Source organism: Ranitomeya variabilis, chromosome 6, assembly GCF_051348905.1.
Source record: "Ranitomeya variabilis isolate aRanVar5 chromosome 6, aRanVar5.hap1, whole genome shotgun sequence".
Taxonomy (NCBI): domain Eukaryota; kingdom Metazoa; phylum Chordata; class Amphibia; order Anura; family Dendrobatidae; genus Ranitomeya; species Ranitomeya variabilis.
In genome coordinates, this window is record NC_135237.1 from 31,794,375 (window position 1) to 31,810,724 (window position 16,350).

At 40.1% G+C, this 16,350-nt stretch overlaps 1 protein-coding gene across 1 annotated transcript in view; it reads right to left on the bottom strand.

The window, feature by feature from the left end:
• Positions 1–3,421: 3,421 nt before the first annotated feature.
• Positions 3,422–16,350, bottom strand: part of COL1A2 (collagen type I alpha 2 chain) — a 28,019-nt gene continuing 15,090 nt past the window's right edge. Inside the window, exons 25-50 of the mRNA XM_077268165.1 lie at positions 16,226–16,279; positions 16,058–16,111; positions 15,909–15,962; positions 15,322–15,366; positions 15,110–15,208; positions 14,260–14,367; positions 14,067–14,120; positions 12,744–12,797; positions 12,582–12,635; positions 12,437–12,490; positions 12,232–12,339; positions 12,011–12,064; positions 11,866–11,919; positions 11,260–11,421; positions 10,203–10,310; positions 9,706–9,813; positions 9,332–9,385; positions 9,129–9,236; positions 7,744–7,797; positions 6,933–7,040; positions 6,787–6,840; positions 6,580–6,687; positions 6,169–6,412; positions 5,455–5,639; positions 4,515–4,757; positions 3,422–3,896 (exon numbers count right to left, since the gene is read on the bottom strand). Coding sequence (XP_077124280.1) covers positions 3,750–3,896; positions 4,515–4,757; positions 5,455–5,639; positions 6,169–6,412; positions 6,580–6,687; positions 6,787–6,840; positions 6,933–7,040; positions 7,744–7,797; positions 9,129–9,236; positions 9,332–9,385; positions 9,706–9,813; positions 10,203–10,310; positions 11,260–11,421; positions 11,866–11,919; positions 12,011–12,064; positions 12,232–12,339; positions 12,437–12,490; positions 12,582–12,635; positions 12,744–12,797; positions 14,067–14,120; positions 14,260–14,367; positions 15,110–15,208; positions 15,322–15,366; positions 15,909–15,962; positions 16,058–16,111; positions 16,226–16,279 — 2,529 coding nt within the window. The 3' untranslated portion in view covers positions 3,422–3,749. The remainder of the gene's footprint in view (positions 3,897–4,514; positions 4,758–5,454; positions 5,640–6,168; positions 6,413–6,579; positions 6,688–6,786; positions 6,841–6,932; positions 7,041–7,743; positions 7,798–9,128; positions 9,237–9,331; positions 9,386–9,705; positions 9,814–10,202; positions 10,311–11,259; positions 11,422–11,865; positions 11,920–12,010; positions 12,065–12,231; positions 12,340–12,436; positions 12,491–12,581; positions 12,636–12,743; positions 12,798–14,066; positions 14,121–14,259; positions 14,368–15,109; positions 15,209–15,321; positions 15,367–15,908; positions 15,963–16,057; positions 16,112–16,225; positions 16,280–16,350) is intronic.

A 16,350-nucleotide genomic window follows, 5' to 3' on the forward strand; every position in this document is an offset into this window, starting at 1 on the left:
GTCTTCTGTGTATTTTTTTTTTTGTGATAGACTATCAGAACTTCAGATCTTGTGTTAAAGGGGTTATTCCAGTTTACAAAAATACTATTATTATTATTAGACCATCATAACCTGTAGATTCGCAGGACCCTCGTCCGGCGTCTACGTCGGTATACCTCTGCACCTGGACCAGGGTCCTGCGCACTTGAATGCTGAGAAACAATGGGCATCTCTGGCGTCTACAAGGCCCCTGTCATGACATTAAGGGCCCAGTGACTTCGGGCCTAAAGCGAGCATCGTTGGCGCCCAGGATGCCGGTATTCAAGTGTCGGCGGATGTTCACAAACCTTGGCTCCGCCTGCCACGAGTGTTAACGTGGACATCAGCCCGGGACACTGAAAATCTTTCTGCTCATCTCTAGGAGCCTATACTGAGAATCCCACCAATCACCAGAATGGGGAGACCAATGTCCCCTGTTCTTCCCTTGCCGAAAAAACCATGGCCAGGAGGAGTTGAAAGAAGGATCCGGTCATGCTGTTCTGCGTAATTTATCTATGATTAGGACTTTTGTGCATAAAGAAGTAGTGGCACGGCTGTGTAGGTGCTTGTCTGCCCATTAAAACGATATATCTTATGTATAGATCCGATGTACCAGTCATGAGAAATCTAGTGTAGAAGCCGTATGCAAATCCAGGGGGCGTGTCAATGCATTTACAGGAAGTAGTCAAAAGTGCACTTCCTGCCCAGTTTTCATGACTTCAACAAAGGGTTTCTCCTGACTGGCACGTCGGATCTAAACAAAAAAAGTATTGTTTTTATTAGGGGTGATGCACCTATACAGCTGTACCATTATTTCCATATGATGAGAGAGTCCCTTTAAATCCAGCATAGTCTGCAGGAAAACAAGGGACATCTCCTGCTACGACATCGGACCCACACAGATTTAACAACTATCACCGTGGGAGATCATTTTTGTAAACTGGGATACTCTTTTAAAGAATAGTCACCCAGGATTCTTTCAGACCATGTCCTACTTTCCAAAATTTTTATACAGTAGATATGAGTGTAAAATATGTTAGGAGAATATTTATAGGAAAAATTGATTTTCAACAGAAGAAAACCTTTTTTTTCTCCCCTCAATGACAGCCCTATTCTTGCCCATCAAAATGGATCTAAGCTGTACTCCCATGGAAAAGAGTGGTGCTGTTTTATGGGGTAAAAAAGCAGATCCTTTTTTTTTTTTTTCTCCTTTTTCAATCTTATATTGAAGTCTTTGGGTTTTGTGGATCCACGGCTGCGGTCTGATGATGGTAACTTTTGGTACTTGGGTTTTATTCCTCCTGCAATACTATTGTGGGGTCTGGGCCTCTCGTGACTGAGCTTTATGTAGGACGTTCTTATGTTTTCTGTTATTTATACGTGTGCACGTGTTTACACCCTGATTGCTGGGATTCTTTATTTAATTTATCTTATGAAGTGTATATTAAGTATCAAGGGGGAAAATGAGAGGGTAATAAATCCAATTTAACTTCCTTCTTGTGTCCTTTTTTTATATCATGTTTGGTGTGATAATTGCTCACATTTATGCATCATAATATCGTAAATGCAAAGTGCTGAAAACTCCCCGTCGTATCCGAACTGTAAGATGGGACTGAAAAGTACCAAGCAAGACATGACAAAGATAATTTTCTATCTAAGGACCACCCAGAAGGAACAATTAAAGGGGAATTTATTCTTAAATAATACCCCACCTCTTTCGGGGTTTCCTCATCATTCCCAGTTTGACACTTATCCTCTTCGCCTATGGTCTGTTCTTCCTAGTTTCAGTCTTCATCACAATGGAAATGACAGCTGATCGGTGGGGCTGCACGGACAACCCCTTAAATATTAGCAATAAAAAAGGAGCAAGACCAAGGGCTAAAACTGTGGCATAGAGATGGGTCACCAATTTTATTTTGGTGCTGGGGCAATTCCACCTTGATTTTGGTCCATAGAAGATACTGACTATTTGTGTACTAATCTCTCTGGTGCCCCAGATAATACACACAAGGACTGATCGTGCTCCACAATATGTTTCAGCCTCAGATTGAGGTTTTTATCAAGATCGTGGATAACAAAGCTACCATTACTGTTGCCTTCTATCTAACGTGTGCGCAACCTTTGGGGCTTTGAAGCAGCGCTCAATGAAGTTGACCCTTTCTTTTGGATCACTTTCATCATGATTAAGGATGCTGCAACACCCCGAAACGTGTAGTTCCCAATGTCAGATCGATGTTGGCACTATTTTAAACGTGAAGTTTTATCGCACGCACGTGAATAAAGAAGATGGCTTCTTCGTCAGTCGGATTTTCTCTTTCTTACGTTCTTTGAATCACTTTCTACAAGTCGCCTCTTGGAGGGTTGCAAACGACATGTCTTTAGGCTTGGCCCCTCTCTTTGCTTCAGATGCGTCATGCCTGTCAGTATCATACTAATATTCCAATGTACATAGTAGAAATGGTGGCTATTGTTAGGACCCTGACCGCAATGTCAAACCATCAATGGGAGACCCTCGCTTTCCTCTAACCTCTTGGATGCCACATTCAGCACTGAATCCGGAATCTTAAATTCTCTCTGATACCAGTCGTTAACTGTTGCACCCTGGAACCATCACTAATCAGAAGAATAACGAGAACCCAGGCTGATCTGCTCTTATATATTTTTGGTTAATGTGATTATTTTGTAGGATAGCCCATTGTGAAATTCTCTTATTATTGGGATTATTTCCTCTTCGTGACCTTCATTTATTAGTCAGACTGAAGCCACTACTGTGTAATACTTTCTCCTTTGGGGGCACTGCAGGAAAATAAAACACTTGCAAAATACACTTGACTTTGTTTTCTAGTATAGTCCAACATGATATACGGTATATGGAAATATAACCAAAAAACCCAAACATTTTTATGGGTTGCATATCCACACTAAATTCTTAACTCTCCTCCATTTATAAACTTGCAAAGCAAACACCGGAAGCTTTTATCAGCAAGTAACTGTCCCCAGCCTCTTTGGTCACGGACATTGGACATGCTTTATTTTTCACACGTCACACATATACAAAACAAGAAACAATAGCACCACCAAAAGCCCAATTTAGGGACCATCTGATTTATCAGTTTGTGAAGACTCTTCACACTTTCTCCTTGTTTTCATGGAGCGATTTCCCCTCCCTCCGAAAAAAAAACACAATACAATTTGGTACAGAAAAATGGATGTTAATGTTTATTAGCACCGTTTCAGTGGTTCAAGTACCATAATTAGCACCTCGGTACGACCGCTTCCTTCTAGCACCACTTTTTGGATACCCATCTGGAGCCATGAACATTAGGTATGAGGTAGCTAAAACCTATTGGAAGCCACAGCTTTAAACTTCCTCTGTGGTAGATATTGACAGGCCACAAAGATGCAAGCTTTCACGTTTTTTATTTCGATTTTTTGAAATTTTTTTTTATGTTACAAAAGCTGACATTCTGTTTTTAAATTTCACTTGATGTTACGATAGTGAAAGACTTCCGTATCCTCTTTTGGTACGTTTCAGATTTTCTTTGCACGATGCTCCTTTTTTTTAAAATAAAAAAAGAAAATTTCTTCTCTTGCCCAAAATTTACCCAGGTAGATGTTGTAAAAAAAAAAAAAATAACGACCTAGAATTAGAAGGTGTCAGCTTATAGAAAAGGGGCGAAGAGAGAGAACGCGTCTTAAGTTAGTTTTGTTTTAAAAAAAACATTGTTCATTTATTTGAAACAGACTGGACCAATGTCTATTCCGAACTCTTGGTCGGCACCACCAATGTCCAAAGGTGCAATGTCCAGGATGGGTAAGCGCGATGGTTTGTTTGTTCTGTATTCGATGACTGTCTTGCCCCAATCTCCATTACGTGTCTGTAATAGAAGGATACAATTAATTAGTAGGTGCCCTTGTTAAAAAAAAATTGGCTTCTCCAATAAAGTGTCAGCCTTCACTGTAATCTACTTTGGGAAAGCTTTTTTTTTTATATGAATTATTTACTCTGTTGAGTGTTCAACTCTGAAGATCATAGACATTAGATGGCAATGGTGGTCAAGCTAAACAGTTATGGTGTCTCAAGTGGATGTCTGCTCAATCTGAATGCCCCGCTTTCTATTTTTTGTCTTGTGTCCCCAGCCTCTCCAGGAGGTGGCCTCTTATGCATGGTCAAGTCGCAGATTTTGAAAATTGTACAAAACTGTAATGTGTCAAAATCTTAAAATTCGAGAAAGTAGTTTTATTATTTTTCCCTAAAATGGATGGTGACTAGAGTTGAGGAATTAGATTTGTAGGATCCTGGTCCAGTAGCAACATGGGTAGTCTGTAGCTTGCGGATTAGAGCCTTGCAAACGTCCTACTGCCTGCCAACAGCCCCTGACTAGTAGGCTCCACAATGTTATTGTGTTATTGTTATGGTTCCATCATGGAAGGGTGTAGTGCCACAATGGAGACTAACAAGAACTGTGTTTTCCGACTCTGCTCTCTGGACTTACCGTGCAACCGTCTTCAAGAACGCTGAAAGTGAATCTGCTGTTGCCCTCTGCTCTGAGTTCGACGTCGTTGGATCCTTGCAGAATGACTGCCTTTTTCAGGTTGCCGGTCTGTCCATCCATGTAGGCAATGCTGTTCTTGCAGTGGTAGGTGATGTTCTGGGAGGCATGGTTTGCCAGCAGACGCATGAAGGCGAGTTGAGTGGCCATATCCTTGGGAGTGACACCTTCATCGTTGTATTCAAACTAACGAGGTAAGGAAATACATTTGCACGTAAGTATAAAAATTCCTACATTCATGCATTATACAAAGACAGTAATTAATTGTGTCTTATAAATTGATGGACTATGTTTGTGCCATAACTTTATGGTTGATCCGACTTCTGGAAACACTCCAATCTTGAGAATGAAAGACGTGCCATGCTGGTACAGCCCGGTGACCTCTTCTAAGTTCTCCCTACATAGCAGCGCTCCCAAACATCTGGCAGTGCAGAGTACTTCAGCCAACCCAATTCACTTGCATGGAGCTTCTCGACAAAGCAGCCCCATGCTCTCACCTTTAGGACCTTCGTTGTTCCTTAGTATGAAGGACCGCATCCATTAAATGGGGCTAGTTCCAGTTTCTATTTGCCAAGAAGTGCTACCAGGGAGAGGAAACTTAGAAGAGGATTGGTGTAGGTCCCAAAACTCAAACCTCCACCGGTCTGGACATAAAGGCATATACCACTTTAAAATGGAATCACCCTGAGTGAACATAACACATCCACAATTCACATTCACTCTCATAGGGTATATGGGAAAATATTTTGGGCTGTACATAGCAGTTGTCTTGGCACTATATGGTAATTTTATTTAGGTTGCATTACTTTTTGCCCAAGGTCCATTTTCTATAAAAGTAGCCCTTTGGTCTGGGATTGGGCCAAACGTTGCTGGCATTAGTCACCTGTGTGCCACCATTGATGGTTTCACCGAACCAGACGTGCTTCTTGTTGGATTTGTTGATGTACCAGTTCTTCTGTGGGATGCTGTCTGGGTTTGCGTGGATGCAAGTCTCACCACTGGAGAAGTCACAGAATACTCTGATAGCATCAGAAGAGCAGCCTTGGTTGGGGTCAATCCAGTAGAATCCTGTAAAGTAGGAAAACATCAGAGGTCATTAATTGTTTTGGAATGCACCTTATATTGTTTCTATGTGTGGGTTAGTTTCGAGTAGAAAGCCAAGAATCTAAGGAGAAGTACCACTGATTCTAGAAGGATAAAACCCCTTTACATTGGGTAGTTGATAAATGGATTATTAGTGGAGGTCTGACCAATGGTATGTATCCCCACCAATCCTGAAAACACGAGTCCTGTATCGAAAACGTGAACAGAGCAGTAATGCACATGATTGACCAGCAATTCATTCACTATTGTGGGCCTTGGTTACGCATGCGCGCCAGTTCCCAAAGTCTGATCACGGGACCCTTGACCATACAGTGGATTCATCACCTATCCTGATGGTGGTGGATACATTTTGTTGATGAGAAAACCCTTTTAACTACCAGACATAGGTGGAGCATTGGTTGTGCAAACAAGATACTGAAGTGGCCAAGATAAAAAAAAACAAAAAAACTACAAATGAAAAGTCTGCCAGGCACTCTCTTATGTTTGTACATACCGCTAGTCCAGTCGGAGTGGCTGAGTCTTAAGTCACGGCAGGTACGGGCTGGGTTCTTTCTTGAGCCTTCTGGCATTAGAATGGTTTCGATCTGGTTGTTCAGAGATTTCAAAGTAGCATCCACTTCATAATCCTTGGGTCTGCGAATAGGCTGGTCAGCTCTGTAGAATTCACCTCCGTCATGTTCATATCCACCACCAGATGGACCAGCGTGACCAGGAGGACCAGGGAGACCAGGAGGACCCTTTGTAACGTTAAAAGTAATCATTAGCAAAGGCTTTAAAATAGCAATATGCAAACTATACGTCTGATTAGTTTGTCCAAAGACTTGAAGTTCACAGGGTCATCTTATTCCAGAACTTCATAAGTGTGACTTTTTTTGAGACAGAAAAATTAAATTAAACTACTTACCATGGGACCGGCATAACCGGGTGGACCACGGGGACCAACGGGACCAATGGAACCAGCATGTCCAGAACGACCCTCTTTGCCTGGAGGACCTGATGGACCAGCGGGACCCTAAAATACCCCCATACACAGAAAAATTAATATTAGCAATTTAAAAAACCGAATAATTTGGATTATCAATTAGGTTGAATTTAATTAAAATTTACATACACGAGGGCCAACTGGACCCATAGAGCCTGCGGGACCTGTCTCTCCTGGAGTACCCTGATGGCGATGGTAAAGAGAAATATTAGACTTAACATACAGATCCAAGGATGGTTGAAAATGGCATCATTTATAGTACACGCGTTACTCACATGGGGGCCGGGAAGACCTTGTAGACCGTTATGTCCTTTGCGACCATCAAGACCTCTGCCTCCTCTCTCACCACCTTCTCCCTTGTCACCACGAGGACCTTGAGGACCCTAATAAAAAGAAATAATGTTGGTCAAGAACTAACGTTACCATCAGTTTTTATTGGACTGTGTAAAAAAGCCAGTAAAGGAAACGGCTCTGTATAGTCACTCAGTGCTCCTCGTTAACGGGCCGAGATTGGCCCAGTCTAAATGCACTTTTGCCTCAAGCATTGCTCAACAATATGTAGAACCCCCATAGAAGAGAATGGAGAGAGCTGTGCTTTCAGTGCCAACCCCACATTCAGGGTCCCATTCTTGAGAGCGGGTCCCATACCATGTGATTATGTAATAGACGTGTGAGATGGGAAATAGCTGTCCACTTGGAAAAAGATTTGAAGATTTCCCAAGCAATAAACGAAGCAGATGATGTCTTACTGTTGGGATCCTCATCAATCTAAAGGAGGACCTGATACCAAGTGTTCAATATTTCTATAGCACCCCCACAGTGGAAATACAGTATGGCGCCCATTGAAATCTGGCTATTTCTATGTAAGACTTGGGCTGTTTGGATCTCAAAGAGAGATAGTTGATTTTTTTAGCTACTCTCTGTTGGAGCTAGTGGTAGTAGATCCCATTTATTAACCCCAAAATCCCTTAATATATTTAATAATAATTTCTGATTCTCGGTTTGGGCACCAAGGTTTTGAAGCCGATAAAGTGCCAATAAAAAGTTATAATATTTCTAGAATAATTAGATAAAAATTATACATACAGCAGGGCCTCTTGCACCAGCAGGACCGACTGAACCAGAAGAACCAGATGGACCCTAAAATAAAGAAACAGATTTGCAAACCATTTAACAATTATATTACAATATGTGCCACATAATAATAATAGTACAAAAGTAATTGGTAGAACGAGTAGGAACCAAGCAAGAAGAACTGACTATGAAACATTCCAGATGGAAACAAAAGATCTGACTACACAGGGTTTATTTGTAGTCTGTTACTATAGAGACACATAGGTCAGCATAGGAGCTGTAAACACAAAATTGTAGATTTTTAATTAGGACTAAAGATGAATTAATTACTTAACAGAAATCGCCAAAATTATTTGCAGGATCCTGATGCCAGGACCACGTTGGTAGCCCATGGCTGCCAGACCAGAGCCCTGTGAGTCTCTTCCTATCTGCTAGCATCTCTGGTGCCTTTTTTTTTTATTATTCAGCCTGGGGTGAAGTTGTGTTGGACCTACAAATCAGAAGAGGTACCGAGGATGCGGGCAGATTCAGAAGAGCTTTGCAGGGCTCTGGTTTGTTGACCACTGGAGCCAGGGTACTGCAAATCTTTTTTCTGAACTTATAGTGCAGGATACAGTTAAGCTAAAAAGTGACCGTATTACAGATTTGTGACCAGTTTCGGAGACTCCTATTCCATACAAGAGCACATGGTATTTTTTTTCTCACTGACGATTTCTGATGATCTTTTTAATCATAGACCTGAGACAGGGACAAGGGGGCATCCTCTGCGTCTGGAGGAAAGAAGGTTTAAGCATAATAACAGATGCGGATTCTTTACTGTAAGAGCAGTGAGACTATGGAACTCTCTGCCGTATGATGCTGTAATTAGTGATTCATTACTTACATTTAAGAGGGGACTGGATGCCTTTCTTGAAAAGTATAATGTTACAGGGTATATACACTAGATTCCTTGATAAGGCGTTGATCCAGGGAACTAGTCTGATTGCCGTATGTGGAGTCGGGAAGGAATTTTTTTCCCCATGGTGGAGCTTACTCTTTGCCACATGTTTTTTTTTTGCCTTCCTCTGGATCAACATGTTAGGGCATGGTAGGTTAGGCTATGGGTTGAACTAGATGGACTTACAGTCTTCCTTCAACCTTAATAACTATGTAACTATGTAACTATTCAAAATCTGGGAGGAAAAAATTTGTGGCATGTTTCATATTGCTCCATTATGGCGGTATGACTTGCTAGACACATAGGAGGGGAAAATACCCATCTGCACAGATTCACCATATGGCGGCACTAATCATCCATCATATTGATACATCGGAAAGTTGTAATAATGCTTTGTAAATATTGTATATCCCCATTTAATATATCTATCCTAAAAGTGGAAGTTCAAGTTTCAACTTACAGATTCACCGCGGTTTCCAGATTTACCAGCAGGACCAGTAGAACCGATGGACCCGGGAGCACCAGCAAGACCAGCGGGACCAGTATTACCAGGATAACCACGTTCTCCCTAAAACAAAAACACATTTATTTGTTAAAGAAGTTGCTCAACAGAAATAAATTAATATTCTACATCATAGAGAGAAAAAAATAGTCCAAGCTTACCTTGGCGCCGGGAAGACCATCGCGGCCGGGAGGTCCATCGTTACCGGGGTGGCCCTAGAATAACATAGAGATGTTTAGTTTTTGAGAAATTACTATACAAAGAGAGCACCACCTATGTTTTGGATTTCAGGACAGGTTGGATTTGGGTCTTAAGGATCTTTATAGGAAGAGGGATGTTAAAATGGATCACAGCTGTGGGATAATTTTTGGACGCATATTTGAAGTTGTTTTGTTACAGCTTCGATAAGAATGAGATGGGAAATTGTCGTGAACCTCTACAATTGATTAGTTGACCGCATCTGACTAATCCATCATCTGATATAATAAAATGATGGACATCCCTAAATAAAATTAAAAAATATTAAGATACTCACATCACGACCGGCTTCACCAGCATGGCCAACGGGACCAGGGGATCCAACATTACCAGGAGAACCACGAGAACCTGCAGAACCAGCAAGACCAGAAGGACCAGACTCGCCCTATACAGGAAAAAAAAAAACAATAAATGTATCATTGAAGACTTTCTTAAAGCCTTGTATATTATCTACTGGAATTAATTATAGCCTAAAATTAATTTCACATCACACCAGAACCTTGAGCTGTTGTTTTAACTCTCCTCCATACTTTATTCTACAGTTCTACAAACTCTGTTTGGCTGCTGTGTGGCTTCACAAGCCCACCAGGAAGCCAGTGCAGAGTGATGTTCTTTATTAGATCTGTTTTCGGCCTTTTTACTGCATTGTATTTAAGGGCCAGCTATTTTTATATCTTCATATGGTCACTTACGTTTTTTTTTTTTCAATTACTATCGAGATTATCCACTACTTTTTATTTACTATATTATATTACTTCAATTTTCGGGACTTACATTGGAACCAGATCCGCCAGGAAGACCGCGCTCTCCTCTTGTACCAGGAAGACCAACAGTACCGCGATCACCAAGAACACCAGAGGGACCAGCAGTACCAGGTGCACCCTATGGTCACGGGAAAGAAGAGGAAAAACTCATAGTTTCATAGTACATGAGCAATGGATACTGTAAAACCTCACAGGTCACTTCTTAAGAGCAGAAAGCATTGAAGATTAAACAAAATTGTCCGCGATTCATCTTTTTGTGTATTTTTCTGAAAGTCACTTTTCTTTCTGTGTCTAGCATTCGATGCCTTTTTTTTTTTTTTACCACCAAAGCATAAAAAATGGTGCATGAAAATAAAAAAATGCTCTTTATTTTTACCCTTTTTAGGGTGAAAAAACATTTGCATGCAAATATGCAAAAAAAAAAAAATTAGACAGAAATTAGAACACGTTTTGCGCAAAAATTTGGGGATGCATAAAAAAAATTGCAAATAATAAAAAGCTAAAGTAAAAAAAGTCGCATTATCCGTTAAAATTTGGCATGCAACTCTAATATTTTGCATGCAAATATGCAAAATTTATAAATAAATTACTCACTCCAAGCAGGAATTGGAGCACATTTGCACAAGAATGCAACCAATTAAAAAATTGCAAATAATGCAACTGGATTACAAAAACCCAATGCCCATATGGGCGAATAGAGAAAAAACTACAAAAAAAACAAACTTGAAGACTTTATAGTTTAGATTAAAAAAAAAGCCTTAAAATGGGAAAAACTGGGCAAAAATAAAATAGGCGTAAATGTAATAATGAATTGGGCTCTATATGTAGTAAAACCTAAAAAAAAGAAAAATCTGCACGGATAAAAAAAAATAGTATTTTTATCTGTTTAGAAAATGATATGAAAAGTAAATATGTATTTCATGTGTAAAAAAAAAAAAAAAAAATTGATGAAGACCTGAAATCATCATCAATAATATTCTTGACAACCTGAGCCTTTAGGTGTTTTTTACACTTTTTTTTATCATTGTAAAGTGTTTTTGTTTTTTTAATTTATAATTTATACTTACAGCGGGACCGGGTTCTCCAGAAGGACCTTTATCTCCAGCCAGACCTTGAGGGCCAAGATGACCATTCTCACCAGGGCGACCAACTGGGCCACTGTCACCACGTGGACCTCTTGGACCATCTTTGCCAGCGAAACCAGTTGCGCCAGAAGGGCCAACGACACCCTACAAGGGGGAAAAATCATCTTATCTATAGATATAGTGTGAAATATTATTGAACGAAACTCCCGAGTATATTCTACTCGGTAATGGGACGATAGATGTGTCATTGTGAATGCATCACAGTCTTGGAATGAAGGATGTTGAGTTGCAAATTTTGGTAAAATTGTACTTTTCTATATTTCAACTTTTTTTTTTTTAACCTTTCATTAAAAGGGTGCTATGGGCTGATCATTTTATTGTTTTTAGAATTGGCGAATAAATATGGAAAGCCCATAAACCTTTTATGTTGTGTTGGGACTCCTCAAGAGTAACGTTCTTCTCTTAGAACCAACCAATGGTGCAATGTTATAGATTTTCTTTGTAAAATGCATGGTAATGAGCAATTATCAAATTAATTGCCAATTAAATTTAAATTGCCAATGGAAAAGAAATTGCCGGTGCACTTACAGCGGGTCCGGGAGTACCGACTCTTCCAGCAGGGCCAGGGAACCCAGTTGCACCCTATAATTGGGATATGTGATGTATAGTTAGTGATTTTCTTCAAAAAGTTCACGGTAATCCTAATGTTATGGTATTCACACCGTTGACTTACAGAAGGACCTGCATCACCACGAGCACCAGGGGATCCAGCAGCTCCATTGGGACCCTGAGCAAAAGACAAAAAAGATTTTAATTAATCTCTCTTGGGTCACCAAGCCACTATGGTTCGGGAAAGCGGTCTAGCCGAGGTAACCGTATATTCACATGGTCTATAACCTATTATATTGCTCCGAACTGTACCATCCCCCAATGCTTAAAGAGTGTGTTACTTACAGCAGGTCCAACTGCACCAGCGGGACCGAGTTGGCCAGGAGAACCAAGTTCTCCTTTGATTCCCTTAGGACCTCTCTCTCCTTTAACTCCAGCATGACCAGCAGCACCCTAGGGAATATAATGCAGACAATATAACTGTCCATTGTAATTAAGGAGACTAGAGTTGAAATCATTGCATGGCACTTTAAAAAGTCCAGTTACTTACAGGAGGTCCAGCAAAACCAGTAGGACCAGCGGGACCAGCTTCACCACGTTCACCCTGGATGGAGTAAAAGAAGAAAAATGATCAGTTTGCTTTTTTTCTATTCTTGGGGTATGTAAATCAATTTATTATATTGGATATCACTTACAGGAGTACCACGGGGACCAGCATTACCAGAAGAACCGGCAGGTCCAGATTCACCCTATATAAAAAAAAAAGAAACCAAATATTAAAGCCACGATAGAGGATAATTGTAGTGTAGAATTATAGTGGAATGGATTCTTATATGGCACCCGGATTACATGCTTACCCTGTCACCGGGACCTCCAGCTGGACCGGGGGCACCAGCAGCACCAGCGGGACCCTATACAGAGCAAAATAAAAAAACAATATCAGAGTGATGGATCAGAAATAGATAGAAAATAGGAAAAAGTCATATTTGAATCCTCATTTCTGGTGTTCATGGTGTCCATTATGGCTAACCAGAAACCGGCGTACGACAACTATTATTGCAAAAAACAATCCACGCAAATTGCAGGTGGGTTGTCACAGCTCTCCCATATGTAGATGGACTTTTCTATTACATGGAAGTCTCTTAGGAAAGAAGTTCCCAGCTGAGAGGTCTAGGACGTGTTATACTGTTATGCCTCAGAAATGCTTCTCCACTTGTGACCCAAACCTGATGATTAGTGTACGGTAGTAAAATTGGAATAAGGCACATATGAGACCACATAAAGTGCTGACGGGATGCAATTAACATGACGTGGAGTTGTACATATTAGGGTACATATACAGGGATGGGTACATATTACATAGTGTGGGGACAGGAAAGTGAACATCAGTGGTTGAAAACCTGTGATGGGATGCAAATAAGATAGCGTAGCGTTGGAAAGGGGTAAAGTCTACTCTACAGTAGATCAGATATTGAGAGTTGGGTATGTATTAGTGTAGAGTCGGTTATGGGTACATATTGGGTATGGGTACATATCAAATATTGAGAGTTGGGTATGTATTAGTGTAGAATTGGGTATTGGTACACATCAGATATTGAAAGTTGGGCATGTATTAATATACCGTAGATGGGTACATATCATAGATTGAGAGTTGGGTACATATGAGTGTAGATTTGGGTTTGGGTACATATCAGATATTAATAATGGAAATGTGTAGAATTGGGTGTATGTGGGTACATATGAGTGTAGAGTTGGGCTTGGGTACATATCAGATATTGAGAGTTGGGTATGTAGTAGTTTAGAGTTGGGTATGAGAGCATATCAGAAATTGAAGGTTGGATATGAGTGTAGAATTGGGTTTGGGTACCCTTCAGATATTGAGAGTTGGGTACATATGAGTGTAGAATTGGGTTTGGGCACCCTTCAGATATAGAGTTAGGGGTGTATTAGTATAGAGTTGGGTATGGGTCAGATATTGTACATTTAGGTGCAGCACATATTAGCGCAGAGCTGTGATGAGGTGCATATGCTAGCATGCTACTGTAGAGTCAGAAAATAGTACATATTGCATTGTAGGAATATATACAATATATTTGGGAAGCGGTAAGGGGTTGGGAAGGGATATATTCTAGAAAGAATAGAGTTTGGAGAACTAAAACAAAATATTACAGTGTACTCACACGAGCACCATCTCTTCCAGGGCTACCATAGTCTCCAGCATTGCCAGCATCTCCCTGTGGATCAAAAAGTCATATTGAGTATTTTCACCAGTCATGGTCCATATTTGGATCTGTGGAATGGGCCAATATCAATATAGCATTACTCCAAATTCTTGGTGTTATTCTTATAAAGTTTTTTGTTTTGGCACATTACCTTTTCACCCTTGCCTCCTGGGACTCCAGCGGTACCTCTCTCTCCTGGGATTCCAGCAGGGCCTTGGGGTCCAAGAGCTCCATTCAGACCAGCAGCACCAGGTTCTCCCTAGATGAGATACATCATTACAATGTAGAATTAATTATAAAATGTAAAACTACTGTGTTACTACTAGTATTGAACCCATCATGGTCAGAGCATGACACTTGACCTTTTATTTGATGTTTTCTCAACCCCTTTGCATGCACTTATCCCTGACCTGGGCCTATCACAATTTTTAATTTTCCCTTTATTAATAACTATTTCTTTCAAACATAATAGTGTATTATATCTATAAGCATACATCCAAGGTATTCCTGATAAGTATAGAGATACATCTATATCAGACAAAGAAAAACGTCGTCAATGTAACTTCGCTAAACCATAAAAAATCTACAGTAGATGCCATAATGATATTTGGGTAAATAATTTTTTTGCCACTAGGGAAATTTGTGATAAATATAATTTGATCACTGACCACCTATGGTGACCACTGTAATAATTTCACTTACTTCAAACACTATGGTTGCAGATGGCTAACACAGCCATAATCTATGATTACAGACACAACTTTACCAATGCATATCATAAAATTGATCGTATCAACAAAGCAAGAACTAATTATATAATCCTAATTTGGCTCCATCCCATAAGTACAAATGCTCTCTATATGGCTATAGATAATGATCATTTTTCATCATGGACCATTCTCATGATTGAGAGATGTTTGTGTATTACTATACTTCTGTCCTCCAAAAAGTTGCATTTAAGAAATTCACTATTTATAAATATTAATAGAAAAAAAAATTACTTTGTTTCCATCAGTTCCGGGGGCACCAGTAGGTCCACGGGTTCCGAGAGCTCCAAGTGGACCAGCGGCTCCACTCTCACCAGGGCTACCACGCTCGCCCTAAAGAGCAATAATAGGACTAGCATTATGGAACATGAAGAAGTTTTTTCACAGGGATACACGATGGAGAAAGATGGTGGAAGGAGACCAGATTAATTTAATGTAATACTCACTCTTGTACCAGCAACACCAGCAGGGCCAAAATCACCAGGGGCACCCTAGAAAAAATTATAAAAATATTAGTTAACATCGGACAGATATTGACAATCAAGTCTCTCTCAGATTAAGTCAGTCTGATAAAGAGGGGCTTTCTTGTAGAATGCATTGGAGACACAAAAAGAAATTCTTTCTCCAAGAGTCTGCAACCCATAGTGAACATACTATTGGTCATGGAGAAAACTATGTCATATCAGAAAACTCTTCTGAAGTCATTTGGTGACTCGATGATTCTAAATCCAACATCTGCAACATGGAATATGCAGGTTCCCATCATGTTTGCTTTGGTTTTCTACAGTTTTTCCCAAATTCCCCCAAAAATTGGTAGGATAATTGGCTTCCTATGAAATTAGCCCTAGCTTTTGTAAAAAGGGGGCTTAGATTAGTGACATCCATTGAGGTCCTGGATCTTTGGACACTTCTATGGAATATGGGAAATAATAATAAATATCTGAATAAGGTAACAAATGGGCAAGATGTTACCACCAAACCCATAATTGGTGTCTACTAGACGACTGCAAATTTATATTAATTGGCAACTTACTCTTTCACCGGGTTTGCCAACTTCTCCTGGAGGACCACCGGGACCTGGCAGACCCTATCATTACAGAATGAACAATGGTTAATAATTGTACACGTAGATCGAGAAACTATTCTTCATATTGTATTAGGATAATAGTGAGAATTGTTTACCTGAAAACCTGCGGCACCAGATGGACCTTGTTCACCCTTTTCTCCTTGACCACCCTGAAGACCAAATATAGGAAATATGAGTTATCTTAGCTCTTTCTCCGGAAAGAAGTTTTGTTTTATGTTCTTTAAAGGAGGGTGCAAAAAAAGGTGTTAAAAAATTCAACTTACACCAAGACCTGCGGGACCTTGGGCACCATTGTTTCCATCGGGACCTGGGGCTCCCTAAAAACAAATACATTGACATTAAGGAAATCGAAAAACATTCACTGAATTTTACTGTCATTATCAAAAAT